The sequence below is a fragment of the Phocoena sinus genome, chromosome 10 (assembly GCF_008692025.1).
Source record: "Phocoena sinus isolate mPhoSin1 chromosome 10, mPhoSin1.pri, whole genome shotgun sequence".
NCBI lineage: Eukaryota > Metazoa > Chordata > Mammalia > Artiodactyla > Phocoenidae > Phocoena > Phocoena sinus.
In genome coordinates this window covers 9,709,916-9,734,886 of record NC_045772.1, presented here as the reverse complement: position 1 = coordinate 9,734,886, position 24,971 = coordinate 9,709,916, and the positions used below count along the sequence as shown (strand labels likewise).

The 24,971-nt window shown below is 49.3% G+C and overlaps 1 protein-coding gene across 2 annotated transcripts in view; it reads left to right on the top strand.

Moving 5' to 3' along the window:
• The first annotated feature begins 107 nt into the window (after positions 1 to 107).
• The window catches only part of GTPBP1 (GTP binding protein 1), a 30,991-nt gene continuing 6,127 nt past the window's right edge, over positions 108 to 24,971 (top strand). Inside the window, exons 1-12 of one of the 2 annotated variants that reach the window (XM_032646134.1) lie at positions 108 to 249; positions 2,389 to 3,319; positions 5,966 to 6,077; positions 12,184 to 12,364; positions 12,958 to 13,306; positions 17,093 to 17,216; positions 18,074 to 18,188; positions 21,029 to 21,173; positions 21,289 to 21,471; positions 22,200 to 22,335; positions 22,974 to 23,152; positions 24,423 to 24,623. In XM_032646134.1, the coding sequence (XP_032502025.1) occupies positions 3,128 to 3,319; positions 5,966 to 6,077; positions 12,184 to 12,364; positions 12,958 to 13,306; positions 17,093 to 17,216; positions 18,074 to 18,188; positions 21,029 to 21,173; positions 21,289 to 21,471; positions 22,200 to 22,335; positions 22,974 to 23,152; positions 24,423 to 24,623 (1,917 nt within the window). In that variant the 5' untranslated portion in view covers positions 108 to 249; positions 2,389 to 3,127. Of the gene's footprint in view, positions 250 to 2,388; positions 3,320 to 5,965; positions 6,078 to 12,183; positions 12,365 to 12,957; positions 13,307 to 17,092; positions 17,217 to 18,073; positions 18,189 to 21,028; positions 21,174 to 21,288; positions 21,472 to 22,199; positions 22,336 to 22,973; positions 23,153 to 24,422; positions 24,624 to 24,971 lie in introns of those variants that run through there. The other variant, XR_004351856.1, reaches the window with a different exon arrangement.

Below are 24,971 nucleotides of genomic sequence, written 5' to 3'. Positions count from 1 at the left end.
TCGGTTCCGGGGCGGCGACGCAGCCTGGGGCTATACTTCGCGACTCTCCCCAGCCCTCCCGTCTTTCTGATCAGGCTTTTTGGGCCGAGTGCTTTCGCGAACCCGGACTAGTTTCACTTGCGCTGGCTGCTTTATCTTTGTCTAGCATGCCGTTCGCCAGGTGATTTCAAAGCACCTTACTGACGCGGTCGGGCGCAAATTCTCTTGTTTAGTGGGCCCGACCGCCCTCACCTTCCGGGAGCTCTGAGGGTAAGTGCCTCGCCGGGAGTCACGTTTCAAGTGGAATAATCCTATTTCAGTTCCTTGGTGTCGCATTTCGGCTTGCTACTCATAGACCACTGCCCTTTTGCCTTCGGGTTCCCGTCTGGTCTCACAGTGGCGGCCGTAGAGCTTTCCTCTGAGTTTTCTTAAGGCGTTAAGTGCATTGTGTGTGTCAGGAAGATGAACTCAGTCCCACATGGATTGTTTTCCCTTTTTTTTTACCCAAAGACATGTGGAAGGCTTCAGCAAATATTCATCATCCACTTTAGTGTTGCTATCCTTTTGGATTTTTGTTCAGAAAGTTGGAAAAACAATAAAAGAAAAGATCACACTTAATTCAGTCATTTCTTTAATCCTGCTTCAACACAGCTCAACACTTAAAACACAAGCATCAACTGAGTAAATCTGAAAATCTACTTGGCCTACTAAACAACTCATGAATCGGGCAGCATCCCGCCTAGTGAATAGAAAGGCGCTCCTAGGAGTTGTGCAAAATGGAAAGTTTTCAACAGGCAGAAGAAAGAGTGGATTGTATTAGGGAAGGTCACATTCCCTTATAGGAAGCAAGGGGTCTTATCAGGCAGATTACCTGATTCAGGAAATTCCAGAGTGATTGGTTTAAGATTCTACTCCTGATAGAGGTTGAAACTGCAGTTAGGTTAGGTGTTAAATCTTGGTGGGGCTCAACACAAGTGACTCCATTTGGGGCTTGTTTCTTTTTAACAACACCATTACACTAAACACAGAATTATCACTTAACATACTTGTTTGTGTGCCTACCATGTGGTTGGGAGTCCTCTGCCCTCGTCCAGACAACTTTTGAATCATCTTAAATTTTTATTATCTGTAAGCCATATAAGGATTACAGTTATATTTGTGTATGATTGGTAATTGAGGCTTGCAAACATTGTTCTTCTAAGTGCTTTACTTATATTAACTCATTTACTGCTAACTTGTTAGGTAGGTACTTTTTTTTTTTTGAGATGACAGCTGAAGCACAGAGAGGTTAATTAACTTGCTTGAGGTCACATAGCTAGTAAATAGTGGACCTAGGATTTGAACCTAGGTTCTAACCTGTCTTCCGAAAGAGGATGTAAAGATGGTAAGGAATTCCCTCTCTAAAATGTGATTTGAGATTTCTCTATTCAACTCAAGGAGCACCTTCTCTGAGAATTTTTTTTTTTTCTGGGTAAAGCCCTGTAATGAGAAGGGCATGTTTTTTAGCTTACCATCAGGTGTCAGCACATTCTGAACTTGAACTTTTTCTGGAAGAGCCAGTTGGTAAGATTCTAAATATCAATATTATTCTGGAGTATAATGCCACAATATTTGGCTCTTCTGCCAAATTGAGATTTTAATATTTTTATCTACCTCATAGAGGCATATGTAGGATAGCGGTGAGCAATTTCACCAGAAAAAAAAAAAAATTGAAGAACTATTATCAAGACTTTTGGAGTTGGATGGCTTCTCATCCCAGATTCTCACCTGTGTTTGTACAGATAAAATTTGATTGGGGACTTCCCTGGTGGCCCAGTGGTTAAGACTCCAGGCTCCCAGTGCAGGGGGCCTGGGTTCAATCCCTGGTCGGGGAACTAGATCCTGCATGCGGCAACTAAGATCCCGCGTGCCATGCAACTAAGACGCGGTGCAGCCAAATATTAAAAAAAAAAAAAGATTTGATCGTAGTTGCAAACAGGAACAAGAAGTTGCCTCTTAACTCTCAAGTAGATCCCTGAAACTGAAAGCTCTTTGGAACCCTGCCTCTTGCTCACAAAATCTTGTGTTCCAAACACCTAAATCTGGGTATGTTATCTTCTGAAATGGCTGCTCTTTCTTGCTTGCTGCCTGGGACGAGTGGCCATGGCCAGCATTATTAGAGTTTGACTAATCCCTAATTTCATCAAGCTCTTCCAGTTTTTTGGAAGAGGAATTCAAGACAGTAAAACTTCTGTTGATAGTGTTTTGGGTTGGGTTTTACACAGCTGATGACACAGGAAGAATCATCCATAGGAAACTACCTTAACAGACTCTAGATCTCGGCCTTACAGTTCACAAATGTGTTGAGGTACTTTTGGCCTCTATTGAGCTAGTTGCCTCATTTTGGTCGTGTAACTGCTCTCTCCGCAGAGGCAATGAATGGAGAATTCTCCCTAAGGTCAGCGTTCAGTTAATTGCCGCGCTCTGGCTGCTGTAGTATTCCAGACATCGATCCTAGTGTTAAAATTGCCTGGAGGCTGCCAGCAGGTCGAAAATCAGTCTTCAGTGACTGCCCGGAGTCACTGAGTTGAGTGGGAGGCGCCTTGCGCAGTTTACTATCTCCGTGGGCGGTGGCCCGAGGCGCGGGACTTGTCCGAAGACTGGATTGGGCCTTTCACCTGTCTATCATCGGAAGGCTCTCCGCCCCCGACTGCCTAACAGCAGGATTTGGAAGCTGAGCACTGCCTCTGAAAACAAGGAGAGTGATGGGCGGTGAAGGTAAGCGTTGTGTGTATTTCTCTCATTGTATGGCTGCTGTGTCAGTCGTGCTCTGCTCTGCTCCCATTGGCGGGAAGGCTCCTGGCAGGTAGCGTGGACACGGTGCTGTCCCTCCCAAGTTACGATCAAGGCGCGTGACGTCTCAGACATTTGTTGTTGGGCTTTGGGTCTCATTAATTATTCATTAGGTACTTGAAAGAGCTGCAGCGATTGGTGGCTGAGAGGCCTGGTCGTTTGTTTCTTAGCTAGAGATACGTGTCATCCTCTACGCGGCTGGAGAAATTTCGCATAAATTATTCTGATAAGGTTTGGGGCGGGGCTGCGCATAGATTAGGCAAATGATATGGGGAGGGAGGGGAGGCCGGCTACGAATTAGCCTAAGTTATTAAAGATGGCGGCGGAGCGGAGTCGCTTCCCGATGGACTCGCCGGTCCCTGCCTCTATGTTCGCCCCCGAGCCCAGCTCTCCGGGGGCGGCCAGGGCCGCGGCGGCTGCCGCCCGGCTCCACGGCGGCTTCGACTCGGACTGCAGCGAGGACGGCGAGGCGCTCAACGGCGAACCGGAGCTGGACCTCACCAGCAAGGTAGGCCCGGGCGCCGGCGCCGGCGCTGAGGGGACCGTCCGGGCGCCGAGGGGTACCGGGCGGTGGGGCCGCGCAGTCTCCGGGGCGACGGCGGGGGCAGGAGGGGTCGAGCCCACCCACCTGTAAGTGCGGGACGCGCGGCGGGTTCCCCGGTGAGGGGCGGCTCCGGCGGCCGGCCGCACCGCTCTCCTTCCCCGGCGGCGCCCACCCGGCCTCCCGCCGTCCGGCTCCCGCCGAGATCACAACCCCTCGCCTCCGCCACGTGGAACGCGGGCGCCGGACGCCGGCAGCTACTCGCGCAGTGGTCGTCCCCACGCGGTGCCGCCTCCCTCGAGATCGAGAGTGGCTCTCCCCGTGGACTGTCCACGGCAGCCTAGGGTCGGAGGTGGCTTGGGCAGGGCGCGCGGGAGTATCATGTAGTCCGAGGGGGGAGCAGGGAGTCAGCTGCGGCTCTTCCTGGTGTTGGGAGAGGAAACATTAAGTAGTCGCTCAGTCCGGGAGAAGGACGTCTGAAGAATGTCTACTTTACAAACCCAACCAAAACAGAAGTGAAAGATGGGCAGTGACCCATCATTTCGCCATTCTGGGAGTGGGACTTTATGTTGTTTGACTGGAATAGTGAAGGACGATTTAAGTCGTGTCTTCTGAGCTCTCGAGAAGGTGGGCAGGATTTAAGGGCTCATCTTCTGCTTGGCGTTGGGGGTGGGAGGAATAAAAAATTAAGTATAATTTGGGACTGGTGTTTCGAAGGTGCTTAACATTGCTAAAGGAAAGAATGCCAACTTGGGGGTCAGACAGGGCTGGGTTCCCTTTCCTGCCCTGCCAGTTAAAAAGGCTCTGTGACCTTGGGAAAGTTTCTTAACCTCTCAGTTCTCCAGCTCCATCATCTTTTTAGTACAGATGCATTGTAAAAACGAGAACTGTATGTAAGAAACCTACTGTACTGCCGGTTACATACTACTCAGTAAATGTTTGAAGTGAACTGAATAAACTGATAATTCTCTGTGCAGATTAAGTAGCAGCTGATGCAGGATAGAACACCGATACCGCCTCCTACCTGTTGTTGAGTACTTACGGTAGAGAAGTTTAACGACTTTTGAAAACATGAGTGACTTTCTAGTCTGTGGTGGCAAAATTGCATGAAACTTGGTCCAAACAGGAGAGAACTTTACCTTGCAGCTAATTGATCTCTCCCTCTAGTCTCTGCTGAGCACTTAGAAGCCGGTACTGCACCTTGTCACAGTGGTCCTGTCTGGTGCCTCTAATGCCATAACGAGGCTGGCCAAGTTCAGAGAGGATGGTCAGGGGAAATGTGTGAGGTAATGGGACACGATGCACACGTCCCAGCACCCAGGTTCAAAGCATAAGCTCTGATGAGTCAACTCAGGAAATTGTAAGAGATACACTTGACTCAAGCAGATGAGCTAGATGTCAATTGATGGCCAAGGTGCTGAAGAAGCCTGAAAGCAGTGGGAAATTGCAGGGCAGAGTTGCAGAGAGCAGTACCTCTACTTCCTGACCAACTTATTTAATGTTCCAGGATAGGGAAGTGTTCCTTCATCACGTAGCTGGGGAAGTCCTTCTCAGTATTTTAAAGTTGAGAAGCTATATGTAGATTAATACTGATGATATTGAAAAGAAAAACGGATGTGAAGGGAGAGGATAGAGGGGTTGAACAGATTGATTCCTGAGGAAAAGATTAGAAGCTATAAGTTTATATACTTGCTACAATTAAATGTGGGGATGGACATAAGGTTCTGAGAGCTTCCAAAAGGAGAAGCAGTTAGTGAACTGCGGTGGCTAGTTTCATCCAGGAAGATTTTTCTAGGATGATTGGGTGAAGAAAATTGTAATTACCACTTATTGAGCTGTGGACTGGATGCTTTACATGTTATCTTATTTGGTCTTTACAGTGGCCTTAGGATGTAGGTAGTAGTATCTCCATTTTGTAGATTAAAAAACTGAGACTCAGAGGTTAAGTTCTTTGTCCAAGGTCACACATGAGTGGTTAGAGAATGGGATCTGACATGCCTGTTGGTAAATGGCCTCCTCAGATAAGTGGTTGATATTTTAATGTTATTGGCAGAAATTCACAAAATGACGGTGCTAATACCCATCTTAGGAGTAATGTGTTTTGTTGATAAAGATGAGTCTTGCAGCAGTTTTTACTGCCGATTCCTAAATAATTGAGATAGCCAAGGCAAGTTGGAACAGACTTCTTATGTTATTATGGGAACCGTTGGCCTTGGATGGAGATCTCTGTGAGTTGCAAGCTGCAGGTAGAAGACTTTGGCATGTAGGTGTAAAGCACTACTCATTTAATTTCTACCTGCAATGCCAGATTCTCAGTCATTGTGGATCCTGCCCCTCCGTTAAGCAGCAGGAGGCAGGCTGCTCACACCCTCTTTTCTGTGGGTTGTGGTTCAGACATACTCATTTCAGTACTGCATATAACTCAACTCTCATAAGGCCTTGGGCTCAAAGGCTATTTAAGGAGAGGCAGAGAGGGCATGAGAGGGCTGCCCAGCTCTTTTAGATCAGGGTGCTGTGGGGTTCAGTCAGGGTCTTTGGTCAGGCTCTTGATCTGCTTTGGCTGTGGTGTTCTTCTAGTAAGTGTGGTCCTAAGGCTGTTGGTTTCTCTTCTAGCTGGTTCTAGTGAGCCCTACATCAGAGCAGTATGACAGCCTACTTCGGCAAATGTGGGAGAGGATGGACGAGGGATGCGGAGAGACCATATATGTCATTGGGCAGGGATCAGGTGAGCATAGTTTTCCTTTCACTTTACTTTTTTAAAAATTCACTTTCCAAGCGGTTTTACAGATGCTGCTTTTCTGCCGCCAGTACTCTACATTTGCATAAGAGGAGATGAAGCACAGAGCAAGGAAACTTCTTGTCCGAGGTGATAGAGTAAGTCACAGTTAGGTCTAGAATTAAGCCTTCCCTAGGCAGCTCTAAGTCTTCCCCTCCAAGCCCGATTTGCAGATCCCATTGCTACTTATTGCCTGCTTAGCAGAGAACCCCTGTGATACTTCTTGATGTCAGCAAGGAAAGGACATCCAGAATTCCTCTCTTCAGCAAGGCTGCCTTGCCCTGGACCATACTGACCATTCGGTGGGGATAGCTGTGATAACAGAGGTCCTCTTTTCTCCCTGTGAGATCCCATCAGACATGTAAGCTTGTTGCTATTCTGGAAGGGACTTGTTATTGTCCTCCCAGCCCCTTATTCCATTGTAATGGGGCCCATTGTTTTAGAGGAAGGCAGCCTCCATGACAGAGTCCCAGATTATATCCTGGGCTTTTTTCCCCCTGGTCATTCCTAGTTTATATCCTCAATACAAAGCCTGCTTACTCTCATCTTCATTAAGACATTATCTTTGCTGAAATGGCAGCTGGACTTGTTTAATAATTATGAATTTAGCCTGTACCAGGTCTTATCTCTGTCATCTCTACAAGAAGCCTAAGTAGGCCTCGATGCATCATTGAGGGACTCGTTCTCTTTGCCGAATGTACGTTTTGTAAAGGCAGGTAATAATTCTTTTGTAGTTTGAGTCTAAGATGGAGGAAATCTCAAAATCTGTCTTGAACTATTTGACAGATATCTATTAAGTATCTTAGAAGGTCTTGATACTGTTGCAAAGCACTTTTAGATACTTAAAATCTGGTCTCTGTCCCAAGAAGGAGAGATGGCATATACATAGTTAACTTCAGTAGAAAACAATATTTGGAAATGCTGCAAGAATGACACAAGGAAGAAGGGTTTGATCTCCAAATATTGCTCTGCCTTCCTTTGAAATGTTTCTCATATCTATCCTTTCCTTTCTGTATTTACTGCCACCTCCCCAGTTTTAAGTGTTACCACCTTAAAGAAGGCATGGTCAGAGAGATAGGCAAACCAAGAGGTTCTGTCAAGAAAGAGAGGGAGGGGCTTCCCTGGTGGCGCAGTAGTTGAGAGTCTGCCTGCCGATGCAGGGGACACGGGTTCGTGCCCCGGTCCGGGAAGATCCCACATGGCCCGTGAGCCATGGCCGCTGAGCCTGCGTGTCCGGAGCCTGTGCTCCGCAACGGGAGAGGCCACAACAGTGAGAGGCCCGCTTACCGCAAAAAAAGAAAGAAAGAAAGAAAAGAAAGGAAGAGAGGGAGTTGGCCAGCATTGTCAAGTGTTACAGAGACAGCAGGGAGAGTCAGGTTCAGAAAAAGCCATTCCATTTGGTGACTAGGGGGATCATTGGTAGGCTTTTGAAAGCTTTGGGGTCAGGTGCACACCTGGCCTCCTGTAATAGGATGAACCACTCAAAGGTCACTTCCAGCTTATAGAATTGAAGAAACCACATCTAGATCAGTTCTGACAAGTGTTGGGACTGTTCTTTGAAGACCCAGATTCTTAAAGCCCCTACTCTTTGCTTATTCTTTAATGTGGACTCTTACTGAACTTTACCATACCTTGGTGGCTCACAGTTAATTAACCCTCCCGTGGCACGGCATAACAAGATGGCAAACATTCATTAACACGTATTTTACACACCCAAGCATTATCTTTGCATCTACCAATTGGATGCTATTAGATTCATAGTGACTCCTTCCTGCTGGGATTCTTTAGGGGCAGAAAGAGATTGTAATTAAACAAGTTGAAGATCAAGCAGAAGACTAAAAGAGATGCGAGGCCTCCTGGGTCAGCTTGATCCCTGACTTTCTGTGTGTGCTTGGTGCTTGCCCTCTGTTTGACGCTTCCTTCATCTATAAAATCGGGCGGATGGTACCACCACTGCCCCCACAACCTGAGGCAAGTTTTGTAGGGATAAATTAGACTTTAAAAAAATTCGAAGCAGGGTGGAGGAATGTGCTCTTTAAGTATACGTTCTTTTTTCTCTTATTATTATTATTTTTTTTGGCCATGCCGTGCAGCATGTGGGATCTTAGTTCCCTGACCAGAGATTGAACCCACACCCCTTGCGTTGGAAGCACAGAGTCTTAACCACTGGACCACCAGGGAAGTCCCTAAGTATACATTCTTAAGTTACGGTTGATACTTTAAAAGGAGGCAATGTGACCTAGCAGTTAGTTCAGGGTCTGGAACCTGGTGGGTCTAAGTTTGCCTGATGCTTTTCCTTGTCTTAAAATGGGGATAATAATAGAATCTAGTCCATGGTGGCATGGTGAAGATTAACACTTGGCATATAGTAAGCACTATATAAACGTTAGCTAGTATTAATAGTTGCAGTGGTAATTTTTTAAGGGTTCCAGGTTATAGATGATTTACCATGAGATTTCTTTCAAAAAGAGCCTTGTTCATTCTTCACATATTAAATCGTGACTTTCTAAGACCCAGGTACTGCATTAAGAGTTCAGGGAGCATGGGAGGAGTGTTACATCTTTGTGGGAGGGTCAGAAAAGACTTAAAAGTCTTTCCAAAGGAGGAGGTGCCCCTTCAGTGAATTCTAAAGCATGAGTAGGAGTTTTCTAGGTGAGTGGAGACAGTAGTGAGTGAGCAGAGAAAGCCACAAGCACAGAGGCATGGAGGCATTGATGAGTGTGGAGTATTTGGTGGACCAGGAGTGATTCAGTAAAGTAGGAAATGTAGAATGTGAGGTTGGGAGTGTCAGGAGGGGAGACTGGACAGGTAGTCAGGGCCCAGATCTGAGGGTCTTTGAATGCCATACCAAAGCGTTTAGACTTTTATCCTAAAATTGTGGGGAGCCTTTGCGTTATGTTGAGCAGGAGAGTACATATAAGAAAGGTAAGTCAGTGGCAGGACTGAGATCTGATCAGGTTCCTGCACGGCTGAATATGTGGCCTTTAGTAATTGGACCTCTGCGGCTTTTCTCCTTGGCCTTTGTTTCCACTCCTACAGAGTGAGGAGTATAGAGCGTGCTGGAGAAGGGTAATGTGACTGGGTGCATTTCTGGGAGCCCTGGATGGATGAGGTGACACTGGTGATTGCCTGCTGGTGTAGGATAGGATCTGAAAGCTTCTCATTGTACCAGAAGCAGGAAAGGTTGGATAGAATGTGGGGGTCTGGCAAGAGTGGCAGGGCTAGCTGGCCTTCTCTTAGGGATGCTTCCGAGACCTTCTCTAACCCAGAATGTGTCCAGAGCGCAGTTGGCCATGCATTTAGAAACTCCTTGCAGGACTTCCCCGGCGGTCCAGTGGTTAAGACTCCGAGCTCCCACTGCAGAGGGCACGGGTTCGATCCCTGGTTGGGGAACTAAGATCCTGCATGCCATGTGGCGCAGCCAAAAAAAGAAAAAGAAAAAGAAACTCCTTGGCTCAACTGCATCCTCTTTGTTCATTTGTTTTGCATTTTACAAACGTTTGAGGAGTTGGTATAGGAAAGGCACCCCCATGGAGCGTCCAGGAATGTTTGAGATATGTCCCTTGTCCTCGAGATGCTTGTGTATAGCAGGGGAAGACACGCATCCAAAACTCTATTCCATGTGGTAAACTTCATAAGGGAGTAGAATGGGTAGGATTTTGACAAGTGGAGATACGCTGATTGGCTTTCTAGGGCAGGAAATACATGAGCAAAGGTATAGAGCTAGAAAAGTGCAGAGACATGGAGGGATGGTGACTCGGCCACCTGCACTGGAACAAAGCTTAGAAGGGGAGGGCGGGGGAGGGGGATGGAAGCCTCTAAGGAATTGGAACTGAGCGCTGCTGGGCCTGGGGAGCCCTTCCAAGGCTTTGACTCGGAAGTGACAACGTCAGAGCTGTGCATTCTTTAGGACCTTGAGCTTGTATGTCTATGCAGGATGGGTTGGCAGAAACAGACTGGATTTGCTAAGACCAGTTAAGGATCTCTTGTGGCGATTCAGGTAGAATAATGGCCTAAATCAGGCTGGTGGCATTGGATTGGCAAAAAGAGGAGAGCAGGGACAAGGAAAGGGGCAGGACTGGAGTGATGAGTGTTAAGCTGGGGTGACTGGAAGGATAGTGGTGTCATTAGAAATAGGTAAGGCAAGAGGAGGAACTGGTCTGGCACTAAGAGGAGCCCTTGCCAGAGGAAAAGCCTCTAGGTTTGGAATCAGAAGACCCAGGCTCACACGGCCCCTCTGCTCCCTCCCAGCACAGAGACCTCTAGGTTCTGTTTCCCCACTATTAAATGGGAACAGTAATGCCTAACTAATGGGGTTGCAGAGAGGACTAAAATGCTTTATTAATGGTGTTAGTTTTTGTGCTGTTGTTTAAAAAGGGTGTGGACGGAGCTCTGGGAAGAATGACTAGATATGAATATTTTCATAGTTTTCAGAATGACAGTTGAACCCATAGAATGAGAAGGCCAAGGAGAATGTTTCAAGGATAGAGAAGAAGGCCACTGACTGACTACTGAATAAGACGGCATCTGGGGACAGCAGCAGGAATAGCCAGCAGAGGAGACAGAAGGAAGACCCAGAGGGCCAGGAGGTGAATCAGAAGAGTTTGGGCTCTAGGCAAGCAGGGCGGGAATGAAGTGCCTCAGTAAACAAAGGGACTTTTGCCAACAGTGTTGCCTGTGAAGGGTTCGAGGAAAGGGCATTGGATGAGTGGGCAGAACGTCACTGATGACTTGAAAACCAGGTTTTTCCATAGTCATCAGATCAGTGAGAAGGTGGTGAGGACATAAAGTCAACAAGTGTCCATTACTCTGGAGATGCTTGGAGGAGATGGTAGCTCAGTAGATAAGCTGGGGCAAGGGAAGAGGGGTTGGGTCTCCTTTAGTTTAGGAAAGCCTTGAGCTTGTTTGTAGGGGGAGAAGTGGAAGGGGGTGAGAGAAGGTGCTGCAAGGCCTTTGGAGGCAGAAAAGAAAAGAGGTTGGGCACATGAGCCCAGGGAAGGAGAGGGGTGCTCCCAGGAGACAGCTGGAGGAGCTGTCATTCTACTGTGGGAATGAAATATGGCACCATGTGGACAGTACCTGACCGGGACTGTCATACAGTAGGCATTCAATAAATTAGTGGTTGATTGGTCCGTCCTTCCTCATCCTAAGCTCAGACTCATTTTTTCCAGCTACTTGCTGGACATTTCACCTGAGCCACCTCTGTTAAAAATCTGTCCCTAAACTCATTCTTAAATTCTCTCTCCATTTTCCTTTGTCTCCTGTCATTATCTCTTGCCTGGATTATTAGAATTACTTCCTAACTGGGCTCCCCGTTTCTGGTCTCTCGCTTGCCAGCGCTCACTTTACACTGCTGCTCAAGGGATCTTTCTGTCCCACAGCGATCTGATCTTGCTACTCCCCTGTGTAACCCCAAGGCTTCCCACCCTGGTACATACGTGTTTTGCTGCTGTGTGATGTTTGTCTGCCTAACTGTTTCTGCCTCTCGTGTGGTCTCCTGCCACTTGACACCCTGCTCCCCAACGCGCCGAGCTGCTTACTGGTCCCTGAACGTGCCATGATCTGCCGTGCTCCATGCTTTGCTCTGCTGCCTAGGATGTCTTTCCTCCTTTCTCCGCAGGCCCATTTTTCATGTTTGGAGACGCAGCTTGGAGTCAGCTCCCTGCAAAGCTGTCCTCAGCTTCCCCAGGCAATGCTAGTTGCTCGTGCTTTACATTCTCTTTGTACAGCTCTGTAGTAAAGCACTCAAGCTGTATTGCAATTAATTAATTTCCTGTCTCTCCCCGCTGGGCTGTGAGCTCGCTAAGGGCACCTGTATTCCCAGTACCCGGCCTGAGACTTGGCATAAAACCTAGGAGAGTCTCTGTGATTACTGTTGAATGAATTAATGAATGCCCTGCTTAATGGAGAAGCCTATTATTTATTAACTTGTGAGCAAATTTTTGAAGTATCTGGTAGAGAGAGCCATGTTCGTCAGTGCCCAGGGTGGGACCTTGTGAGGGGTGGCTGACTGGCAGGCTTGATGGCAGGCTGACGTCTGGGCCCTTGTCACCAGATGGGACTGAGTACGGGCTGAGTGAAGCTGACATGGAGGCCTCCTACGCCACGGTGAAGAGCATGGCAGAACAAATAGAGGCCGATGTCATCCTCCTCCGGGAACGTCAAGAAGCTGGGGGCCGTGTGCGCGATTACCTGGTCCGGAAACGAGTAGGAGACAATGACTTCCTGGAAGTCAGGTGAGGAGGCTTCAGAACAGTTCCAGGTCCCCTGAAGCATGACCCTGGGGTCTAGGGCTTCACACAGAACGGTGATTGAGCCTTTGACACCTGGCGTGTCGGGTACACCCTTTCGCTTCCTGAGGCATGGAAAGAGTGTCCAGAAACACCGATAGCTCCATTCTCTGTTTCTGCACTCCCTCATCCCTAAATATTTCCATTTGGAGAGAGTGGGAGAGAGGCCAACCATATGTTCTGTGGCCATTTTGTGGGCTGCATTTGCTTTCCCATCAGGCCGGGAGGCTTGAAACCAGGGTAACGGAGGAGAGCATTTTGTACCTCTCTTGGCTTTAGGGCTTCTGTCTGGCAGCTTTGGGAAAGCTAATGGAAGTTAAGGGAGAAAGTCATTGTGGTGGGAACTCAGTTCCTCCTGAGTAACTTTCTACTCCCTGGATACAGCTCTAAGAGCATTCCTAATGTGCTCATCCCTGAATAGAAGGGGCAGAGAGCTGGAGAGGCTCAGGGGCAAGCCTGTCCTTATGGATCCGGTTGCGGAGGTCCACTTCACTCACTCACCAACTCTCACACAAACGTATGGGTTTGTGTTCACACAGGGTAGCGGTAGTAGGCAACGTGGATGCCGGCAAAAGCACGCTTCTGGGGGTCCTGACCCACGGGGAGCTGGACAATGGCCGAGGCTTCGCCCGCCAGAAACTCTTCCGCCACAAACACGAGATTGAATCTGGTCGCACCAGCAGTGTGGGCAACGACATTCTGGGCTTTGACAGTGAAGGCAATGTGGTAAACAAGCCAGACAGCCATGGTGGCAGCCTGGAGTGGACAAGGATCTGTGAGAAATCCACTAAGGTGATTACGTTCATCGACTTGGCCGGCCATGAGAAGTACCTGAAGACCACGGTCTTCGGCATGACCGGCCATTTACCTGACTTCTGCATGCTCATGGTAAGCGGGGTGCTGCCGAGGAGCGGGGGCTGCAGCTGGGCTCCGGGGCTGTGGTGATATGCAGGTGTTTGACATTGTTCTGAGACAGGGCCTTTTGGTTCAGGGCTTTGAAATTGGGTAAGAACAACAAGTTTTGCAGGGGTGCCCAGCCTTCTCAAGGAGCGTACCGTGATCTTTCTCCTAGCTTAGGCCAGGAGGAGGTCCTCTAAGCAGAAACCAAGGTGCCATTTGCAGACCTCTCTTATTTTTCGGAGAGGGGTAAGGGAGGGTTTCTCCTGGGGCATTTCTTATTACCTTCAGAAGTGTTTCCTCCTGGAGTTGGGCTACTTTGAGATGATACCAGGCAGCACCCTCAGAGATGGGGCGGCCTGGGAAGGAAATGGGGGAGAGTGCAGATAGCCGTTGAGGGGCCTGAGAGGTGGCCTCTTCTGAAGCCTGGAACCAGTGTCAACCAGTCCCACAGCTATTTGCTGAGAAGCTTCTGCATGCCTATCACTGTGCCAGGCCTGAAGACAGAGCAGTGAAGAGGGTGTCCCGAGCTCCCATAGAGCTTACAGTCTCGTGGGAAATAGATTTTTAAGCAGCTCATCATGTAGGTGAACTGAAAGGGGAAGGGAGCAGAGGCTTCTGGGCTGGATCATGTTTCGAAGCTCGCATTTGGGCCCCTTTGATCTTCCTGGCCAGAGAGTAGGAGTCTGTGAGGCCCACGGCCTTGGTCACAACTTCACAGCTTTCAGAGAGAGTGCGAGCGAGCGGGTTTTCCTTTGGCAAAAATCCTTCTCAAAACCCTTCCCCATTTCCCAGTTCCTCCAGCTGTCTGTATTAATAAGTGTAGTAAATGCCAACATCTGTTCAGAGCAAACTTGATCAAGTTGCCCCACAAACAGAGGTTTCCAGGCAAATTCTCCCCAGACCAGAGGGTAAAGAGAGGCAGAGCATATGTATGAACACTCTTGTCGGCTCTCTGCCCGAGGTTCTTGCAATCTCATTGTGGTTTTATCTCCCATATCTTTGAACGTTGCAAGGGGCCCTTACCACCTTGACTGGCTGAGGAAAGCCGCTCTACAAAAGGGTTTCGAAGGAAGAGCCATAGGGTGTATTTGGGGCAGTTGTTGGGTTGAGATTAAGAAGGGTGTAGAAATCAGTTTAACATGAGCGTTTTTCTAACTGAGCTACAGTGATCAAGGTCAATTAACGGACATATCTTCACCCCAGATGAAATGTTACGTATTATCTGACTTTTAGGCCATGAGCTAAATATTAAAAATTTCTGTGGAAAACAATGAAATATTTCATTATTGTTCCATGGCAATCAATTTCCAGAAAAACAAAAACAAAAAAACCTTGAAAATATAGAGACAACAGAGAGATCATTCTGTTATCCTGCTTGGGAAGAACAAAAGCAGGTCTGGGTTGGTTAGGAAAGGTGGTTGGAGGGAATGGGAAGAATTAGGAGGGAAATGGTGGAGGTGTCTCGGTGTAGGAAAAGGGAACATGCGTGGGACATCTGTGCTGGTGAGGTGGTAGCTCACCTGGGAATTGTAATGATCAAATGAGAGCATCGCTTGAAGACACTGGAATGTATATTTATTTTATTTATTTATTTATTATTTTTGGCCGTGGTGGGTCTTAGTTGCAGCACGCGGGATCTTTTGCTGCGGCGCGCTGGTGCTTCGTTGCAGCATGCAGGCTTCTCTCTAGTTGTAGTGTGCGTGTTTTCTCTCTCTAGTTGTGGTGCACGGGTTCCAGAGTGCATGGGCTCTGTAGTTTGCAGCACGTGGGCTGTCTAGTTGAGGCGCACGGGCTCAGTAGTTGTGGCACGCGGGCTTAGTTACCTCGCGGCATGTGGGATCTTAGTTTCCCAATGAGGGATCGAACCTGCGTTCCCTGCCTTGGAAGGGGACTTTACCACTGGATCACCAGGGAAGTCCCTCTGGAATGTATAAAGCCCTGTATAAATATGTCTTGGCGATTTTAATTTTAATTTTATTTTGTTTTAGTAAGTAATACATTCATATGGTACAAAAATTAAAAGGTACCAAAGGACTTAAAGCCTCTCTTCCGCCTGTGTTGTTTCCTCCACAGGCAACCAGTACTTCCAGTTTCTTATGTATCCTCTAGAGATATTTTGTAATCACCCAGCATATATGTGTATATTCTCTCCCTCCAATTTCAGACATTCAGAAAAGTTGAAAGAATAGTACAACGAATACCATAAACCCACCACTCGGAGTCAACAATCATTAACATTTTGCCATATTTATCTGTACATGTGATAGATGCATATGTGGAGTTTTTCTGTGTGTGTGTATGGTTTTTGTTTTCTTTTTGTTTGTTTTTGTTTTTTTTGTTGGTTGGTTTTTTGGCTGAATCATTTGAAAGTAGATTATATTATAGACATTGTGACTCTTCACCCCAAATACTTCAGCACACAGCTCCTAAAATACTTTAGCACACAGCTTCCTACTGTTATTGCAACCAAGAAGACGAACAAGAGTTCCCTAATATCATACAATATCTAGTCTAAAAGTATTTATGTTATCTCAGATGTTCCCCCAAATGTCTTCCAGCTGCTTTTTTCAAAGAGTGATCCAATCACCACTCTTTGTGATAGCATGCTGTATACCACCTTGCTTTTTCCCATTAAAACATATCTTAGAGGGGCTTCCCTGGTGGCGCAGAGGTTGAGAGTCCGCCTGCCGATACAGGGGACACGGGTTTGTGCCCCGATCCGGGAAGATCCCACATGCCGCGGAGCGGCTGGGCCCGTGAGCCATGGCCGCTGAGCCTGCGCGTCCGGAGCCTGTGCTCCGCAACGGGAGGGGCCACAACAGTGAGAGGCCTGCATACTGCAAAAAAAAAAAAAAACATATCTTAGAGATTACCCCACATCAGTTAAGAGTTTCCTCTTTCTTTTGTATCGCACACTTATGCATGTCTCTAATTTATTTAACCAGCCTTTATGATGATATTTTAAAACATTTATTGTTACAGGAAGGAATGGTAACAGTAGTAACAGCTGCCATTGCTTTTTTAAAAAAATCTATTTATATTTATTTATTTGGCTGCACTGTGTCTTTACTGCTGCACATGGGCAGTGCTCTTTGTCACGGTGCGCGGGCTTCTCATTGCGGTGGCCTCTCGTTGCGGAGCATGAGCTCTAGGTGCACAGGCCTCAGTAGTTGTGGCTCGCGGGCTCCAGAGCACAGGCTCAGTAGTTGTGGCACCGGGGCCTAGCCGCTCTGCGGCATGTGGGATCTTTCTGGACCAGGGCTCGAACCCGTGTCCCTTGCATTGTCAGACAGATTCCCAACCACTGCGCCACCAGGGAAGTCCCTGCCATTGCTTGAATACCTAATTCGTGCTAGTTGTGTGCTGGACCTTTGACATATGTTTGGTCATTTAAACCTAAGTGACCCTCTAAAGTGAATATTATTATCCCCCATTTTATAGATGGGGTAACTGGGGGCCAGGGATGTTAAACTGAATCCACTTTGATGACTTTGTTTTCCCAGACTGAGTCTGTCTTTTTTATTGTTTCAAAGTCTCCTCAGATTTTGATAGCCCACACTGTTAAATTGGAGGTTAAAGCAATCTGTGCCCAGCCCAGCTTTCATCTACAGCCATTTTGTTTCTGGCCTAAGACTTGTGCCCCCTGTGTCCTGTTCTGATGGTGGCCTCAGAGATGGGAGTTCTCTCTTACCTCAGCCTTCTTTGAGCCCCTGTGCCCACCCAGCAGCAATCTCTGTCTCCCTTGTCCTGACAGTTCTTTCTGTGTCGGGGCAGGTGGGCAGCAATGCTGGCATCGTGGGGATGACAAAGGAGCACCTGGGCTTGGCATTGGCACTCAATGTGCCTGTCTTTGTGGTGGTCACCAAGATTGACATGTGTCCTGCCAACATCCTGCAAGGTAAGTGAAGCCAACAGCCAGTAGCAGTCTCTCTGTTTGGGGCAGTCACGCACTGTGGCTCCTTGGTGATCTACCCGGAATTTTCTGTTTCCTTGTATTGTGCTTAGACCTTGGCCTGAATGTCTATCAACCCAGAATCTTTTGCTTTCTCCCTGTTTGCCTCTTGGTCTGAGCAGAGCTTAGAGTTATCTCCTGCTCATTGTTCCTTCTGGTTACAAATTCAAGGTCCTTGAAATCCCTAATCTGGCATCTCTTTTCAGATGGTTCCAGGCAGAAGGGGTTGGGTTTTACCATCTAAGCTGGACATACATGGAGACATTTGGGCAGAGAGTCTGATTACCTTTTACCACCAAAGGTTTCAAAACAGTGTTGCAAGACTAGGCTTTCATGCATCTCTCCCCCGTTGCTAAAGATGGTGGAAGAGAAGTGAAGACATATCCTTTTGGAGGGCCTCATAAGGACTTCTACAGGTGTCTAAATGTCCTAGAGATCCTTTTGTCAGATGAACTTTTTTTCCAGGAAGCAGGGAATTCTAGGAACAACATTGTCCTTCTGGTGGACCCCAAATCACTTGCTTATAGGATGCAGGTCTTCTGGAGACTCTGGAGAAACCTGACAGGTTTCAGACTTATAACCTTAGCAGACAGTCCCCATCTGTACTCTCCTTCTACTCTAGCAAGCACTTACCCACCCAAAGTTTTGATCCTCCTTTTGCTTCTCCAGGCATTATGGCATTTAACGCTGTCCATCTATTTGTCTCCTGCTTGCATCAGTGATGAGTGGACCTGTCTTGCCCTAGAAGCCTGGCCAAAGAGAAGGCTATGTTCCCCTAATTTTGTTCCATTTTACCCTTTAAGAAACCTTGAAGCTGTTACAGCGCCTGCTGAAGTCACCCGGCTGCCGCAAGATCCCTGTGTTGGTGCAGAGCAAGGATGATGTGATTGTTACAGCCTCCAACTTCAGCTCTGAGAGGTAATGGGTAGGGAGCATTCACTTCTTCCTTTGATTTATTTATGTATTTTTAAATATTTATTTATTTGTTTGGCTGCGCCGGGTCTTAGTTGCAGCACGTGGGATCTTCATCGTGGCACGCGGGATCTTTAGTTGCGGCATGCGAACTCTCAGTTGCGGCATGTGGGATCCAGTTCCCTGACCGGGGTTCGAACCCGGGCCCCTGCATTGGGTGCATGAAGTCTTAGCCACTGGACCACCAGGGAAGTCCTGGGAGCATTCACTTCTGCACAGGCACAGAGATTGGTTGAAACAGAAGATTGTGCTCTCAGCGATGTTGCTCGGGGGCTGTATCAGGTGACCCAGATTCTGAGGTACTGGTCTCACTGAGGTTGGAATCCCAGCTGATATTTCAGTGTCCTTATCTGTGAAATGGGAATAATACTACCTTCTTCATAGGGCTCTTGTAAGTGTTGGAAATGATGTATGTAAAACACTTAGCACCGTGCTTGGCTGCTGTGTGATAGATACACAGCCATTTTTAGAATGGTTATTATTAATTTTTTTACACGGTTGTTTCTCAAAAGCTCTCTAATCACAGATCAGTTTTGGCATTTACTCATTAGCATGCCCTTTGATTCCATAAAATTTTTTTTTTTTGGCCGTGCCGCGCGGCTTGTAGGATGCTAGTTCCCTGACCGGGGATCGAACCTGGGCCCTCAGCAGTGAAAGCGCCGAGTCCTAACCACTGGACTGCCAGGAAATTCCCTGACGCCATAAATATTTATCGGGTGTTTGTTCTGTGCTGGGCTTTTCATCTAGGCATTGAGGAGTCAGAGTTGACTTGGGCATAGTCCTTGTCCTCAAGGTGGTCGGCTCCTTGGTCAGAGATAATCTCTTGATAATAGTAAATTTTGTTAACACTGCTCCTTCTCCCAGAGTCTTGGGGCTGCTTAAGTACAGGACCCGGAGCAGCCTGACATTTTGGCCTATGTCTCTGCCCTGACGCTGTCTTCAGTACCAGCAGTTGGCCAGCAGAGGGAGTACGTTTCAGTCGACCCCATTTCAATTCATTTCATTTTGTTGAGTGCCTATTCTGTGTTGTCCCTACTCTAGGAGCTGTGGGAAATATATAATTCCTGATCTTGAGGAGTTTGACTAATCGTGAATAGGAGATATAGAGGCCATTCAGATAACAGACAGAAAATCAGATGTAGTCACGTGTAACAGAGACACAAAAAGTTCTCCCAAGACATACAGATAGCCAATAGGCACATGCAGTGTTGCTCAACATCGTTAGTTATTAGAGAAATGCAAATCAAAAGTACAATGAGGTACCACCTCACACCAGTCAGAATGGCCATCATTAAAAAGTCTACGAATAAATGCTAAAGAGGGTGTGGAGAAAAAGGAACCCTCTTACACTGTTCGTGGGAATGTAAATTGGTGCAGCCACTATGGAAAACAGTTCCTCAAAAAACTAAAAGTAGGGGGCTTCCCTGGTGGCGCAGTGGTTGAGAGTCCGCCTGCCGATGCCGGGGGCATGGGTTCGTGCCCCGGTCCGGGAGGATCCCACGTGCCGCAGAGCGGCTGGGCCCGTGAGCTGTGGCCGCTGGGCCTGCGCGTCCGGAGCCTGTGCTCCGCAACGGGAGGGGCCACAACAGTGAGAGGCCCGTGCACTGCGATGAAGAGTGGCCCCCGCTCGCCACAGCTGGAGAAAGCCTTCGCACAGAAACGAAGACCCAACACAGCCAAAAATAACTAAATAAGTTTATTTAAAAAAAAAAAGAATCCACCTGCCAATGCAGGGAACACAGGTTCGAGCCCTGCTCCAGGAAGATCCCACATGCCGCAGAGCAACTAAGCCCGTGTGCCACAGCTACTGAGCCTGCACTCTAGAGCTCGTGAGCCACAACTCCTGAGCCCATGTGCCACAACTACTGAGCCTGTGCTCTAGAGCATGCTCACAACGAGAAGCCACCGCAAGGAGAAGCCCACGCACCGCAACGAAGAGTAGCCCCCGCTCTCCGCAACTAGAGAAAGGCCACGCACAGCAACGAAGACCCAATGCAGCCAAAAATAAATAAATTAAAAAATATATATATCCTGTGACAAACCATAATGGAAAAGAATATGAAAAAGAATATATATATGTGTATAACTGAGTCACTTTGCTGTATAGCAGAAATTAACACAATGCTGTAAATCAACTATACTTCAATAAAATTTACAAAAAAAAATAAAGTTCTTTGAAAACTCAGAGGGAATGAAGAGTGCCCATCTGGGAAGGATTCCCTAGAAGAGGCGGTGCTGGAAATGGGCTCTGAAGGATGAGAGGATTTGGTAGTTGGATAAGAGGGAAGGAATTCAGGCAGGGGGTGAACAATTCAGAGTGAACAAGTACCTGGGAACAAAAAAGTACCAAGGTCTTAGGAGAAGGGAGGGAGTGTTCTCTGGTCTGGCTGGAATATAGGAATTTGAGAGAAATAAACTGGCAGAGATGTTGGGAGGAGGGATTCCGGCTGTCTTTTCTGCAGTGGAGAGTTGGTTAAGGTTTTAAGGATGTATGTGCTTTAGGAAGAAGAGGCAGTCATGATCGCTCGAAATAGGGTAGTGGTACCGAGACAGAGAGGAGGGGACAGGTTTCAGAGACAAAACTACATAGGAGGAGGAGGAGGCCTCAGAGCAGGTCTGGACAGAAGTAGGTGAGCTGGGCAGAGGGCCTGGGAGGCCAGTGAAGGGGTGGTGGGACCCTTAGCAGCAGCAGCCATTCCAGGAGCCCTCGTGCTGCTCATCCCCTATCAGGCAGGAGTTCGCCACCTGAGCGCCTTCTTCCTCTCTCTCCACACTCCCCACCTTAGGATGTGCCCGATATTCCAAATCTCCAACGTTACAGGCGAGAACCTAGATCTGCTGAAGATGTTCCTCAACCTGCTCTCCCCTCGCACCAGTTACCGGGAGGAAGAGCCTGCTGAGTTTCAGATTGACGACACCTACTCTGTCCCGGTGAGTGGGTTCTGGTGGACTGAATAAGGCGGGAGGCTGAGTGGCGCTTCCTACAGGGGTGCCGGGGCGAGTCTGTAGTGCCAGTGGACTTACTGGACCGGGGTATTGTCTGCAGGGTGTGGGAACAGTGGTGTCGGGGACAACACTGAGGGGCCTGATCAAGCTGAATGACACGCTGCTGCTGGGCCCAGATCCTTTGGGTAACTTCCTGTCCATTGCTGTCAAATCGATCCATCGCAAGCGCATGCCTGTCAAGGAGGTGCGGGGGGGCCAGACAGCCTCCTTCGCACTGAAGAAGGTGAGTGTTGATAAAACCAAGAACTCCCCTCGGGCTCCGTGTTATGCTAGGCTCCGGGTCATCTCCAGTCCTCACAGCCGCTCTGCGAGGCAGGGATTACTGACCTCACTTTTACAGATGAGGAAACTGAGGCTCAGGAGAGCCTGAGTGACTTGCCCAGCATCCGGGGAGAACACCGGGACTTAAACGTAGGCCTGCCGGCCTCCTGAGCTTGGTGAGGGCAGCTGGGAGCCTTCCTGCGCTTCCTTCTTGCTGGGGTCCTTCTACGTGGGGCTGTTGAGTCCATGCCAGATCCTCTTGCCATTCAGCTTTCAGTCTCCTGGGGATTGGGGTCAGTGCTAGCTCCTGGGTCATTTGCACCAGCCAAGTTAACCAGCAAAGCCGGGTTTTCTGTGGGCTTCCCAACAGCCAGATCACGCTCGCCCTGTTTCTCCTACCTGAGTGCTTGCCTGCCTTTGCCCTCTCGCCACCCACTTAATTCCGACCCGTCTCGCAACTCCTAGCTAAAATGCCACTTTCTGTATGAAGTCTTTCCTGACCCCCCAATAGTAGTGTTGAGGCTTCCCGTGTAGCACTAAAGAAGGCCTGTGGTCCAGTGCAGTGAGAGGTCACGGCCAAGTTGGGGTGGTAGCAGTTCCCAGAAGGAGTCCTGGTCCTCTGTGAGGACCTTCTGGGGTGAAGCCAGAAGGTATTATTGTCCCTGAGGTCTGGGATTCTCTCTCATTCAGATCAAGCGCTCGTCCATCCGGAAGGGCATGGTGATGGTTTCTCCACGCTTGAATCCCCAAGCATCCTGGGAGTTCGAGGCCGAGATCCTTGTCCTTCACCACCCCACCACAATCAGCCCGCGGTACCAGGCCATGGGTAGGTGTCTAAAGGCACTGCCAGCCTGAAGCCCCCTGCTCTAGCTCCCCCTACAGTGTGCTCCAGCAACCCAAACCCCAAAGTTTCAGCTGCAGCCAAAAGTCAGGTCGCTGCCCTGTTCAGTGATGCCATCCCCTCTGTTCCACCCACGAGCTGTGGCTTGTGGTTTATTCATTCTTGCAAACACTAACCAAGTACCAGCTCGGCGCTGGGCTCTGGAAACCCAGACCTGCCCTCAAGGACCTCACACTCAGTCCTTCAGCAGACATCTACCAAGTGCTGCAGTGTGCCAGGCGGTGTTGCCAAGGTGCTGGGGACAAAGACAGGATGGGCAAGGGCCCTGCCATCAGGAAGCCCACAGTCCAGAGAAGGCCCACATGCAAACAGAGTGCCCTGTGTTCAGGAACTAGGGACAGGTGGGTCTGGGGACAAGCGAGGTCTAACTGGAGGGAAAAGTGGGAGAATGTGAGGCAGGGTCAATCCAGGAACGGGCCTCCAGTCGCTTAGCCTCACTCTGCCCTCTGAGGTCTTCAGCCTGCCACAGCTCGAGCTTGTTTCATGCTTTCACCCACTGCCTCCCCTGCCCTGAGGCCACTGAGTGGCTCAGGCCTCTCCTGACTTCCTGGCTCCCTTGGCAGTGCACTGTGGGAGCATCAGGCAGACAGCCACCATCCTGAGCATGGACAAGGACTGTCTGCGCACCGGGGACAAGGCCACCGTGCATTTCCGCTTTATCAAGACCCCTGAGTACCTGCACATAGACCAGCGGCTGGTGTTCCGGGAAGGCCGCACCAAGGCTGTAGGCACCATCACTAAGGTATGGCCGGGCAGACCACCTTGCCTGCCTACAGGAAGTGCCAGGGACTGCTCCAGTTCTAGACTGTGAGCACAGCACGCTCTGCTCAAGAAGCCCTGAGAAATCTTACTGACTGCCAGGGGCAGAGGCACCAGTCCCTACCTTGGGAGAACTGGAACAGCGCCGAGGTATAGCCTTAGTGCCATCTTCTCTGCTCTCCTCAGAGGTTTCCCTAGACCGCCTGTCTCTCTGAGCTTTGGTAGTGACCATGGAGGAGAGAAGGTGGAGTTGAGGTATGGCAGTCCGTGGTGGGAGAATGCCTGCGCCTAGCCAGTGCTGGCCTCTGAGATGCTGGGTACGTGCCCCGATGGTCGGGCTGGGGCCGTGCCCTTAGAGCAGTGGGTCCAGTTGGAGTGAGTGCTGGATAGCAGTGGGGCATGGCCTTGAGCTCTTTGTGTCCTGGAGCGCACCTTATGCCCTCTGCAGACTTCATCCATGGCCTTGAGTAGCGGCACTTGATAGAGTGGTTTGACCCCTGCTCCATACATCCTGTCTGAGATCTTGGAATCAGCCTCAGGCTTGCTTCTCCTCCAGAATGGCCTTCCTTAGGCCCATCCACGTCACTAAGACTGTAGAGTGTGTTGAGTGGGGAGGGTCATCCTCGGAGGCCCCCTTGCTTCGGGCTGGCTGAGGGTTTGGCAGAAGCTGCCCGCACGTGCTGTGATGCCCTTGGGGATGCGGCTGGGCCTGTTCGCTGCTTTGTGTGAGGTTGAACTTGGGCCATAAGGGAAGGCTCTGAGTCAGTCCTTCCTGGGTGGTAGCTCTTAAGATTTTTGATGGCCACACTCCAAATGTTTCCAGCTCCTGAGACACTCACTTGATCTCTCTGGCAGGCCCAAAATTAAAACTTACCCCAGGCTCTTGTTACAGGGGCAGCAAGAGATAGAGTTGATGCTCTGGGCAGGCTGGACCCCAGCCTGGGAGCTGGGCTGAGTAGGAGATGGCTGAGGTTCACAGATTGTCTGTGGGAAGAGCAGCTGGGGCAGGGAACAGGCTGGAACCCTTCTGGGCTGGGCTGAGGCAGGTGAGACATCGGCCCTGGCACGCTGAGTGGAGAGGACATCTCTCCACCCCACTGCCCTGTCATCGCCCTCCTGCCACCCACCTCGCCCAGGCCCAGCCAGGCCACGGAGTGAGAGGTCCCTGAGACCTGAGGGGTGGGGCGGGGGCAGCTGAGCCCAGGTCACTGCCTGCAGTTCTGTCTCATCCCCCACCCCCTTGGCTCCTGCAGCTCCTCCAGACCACCAACAATTCCCCAATGAACTCCAAGCCCCAGCAGATTAAAATGCAATCGACGAAAAAGGGTCCCCTGCCCAAACGAGAAGAGGGAGGTCCCTCTGGAGGGCCAGCAGTAGGGGCACCCCCAACTGGAGATGAAGCTTGCTCTCTAGCGGCTGCGCAGCCAGCTGCGTCCGGCAGTCTCCAGCCACAGGTGAGTGTGCTTCCCAGGCTGGTCCTGGGCCCCTGACGGCCTCGGGCGGGGTGGGGGCGGGGGCATGGCCGTGGAGGTGACCCATAGGAGAGTGCCGGCAGCCTTCACCAGTCTGCCACGTCTTTGAGTTCCTAGATGGGTGTTTCCCACAACTCCAGGTCCCTAAGTGCTATCTAAGTGTGAGCTTTTTGTCTCTCAAGGCAGTGTTTTTCAAACTGAGATGTGGCGTACGTGAAATGAACTTAATGGGTCCTGACCAGCATTTAGTTTTAGTGAAAGAGAATAGAAAAATGTCAGCGTTTCCCTGTCATAGTAAGAGTGAGCGTTGTGTGTGTGAGTGCAAGTGAT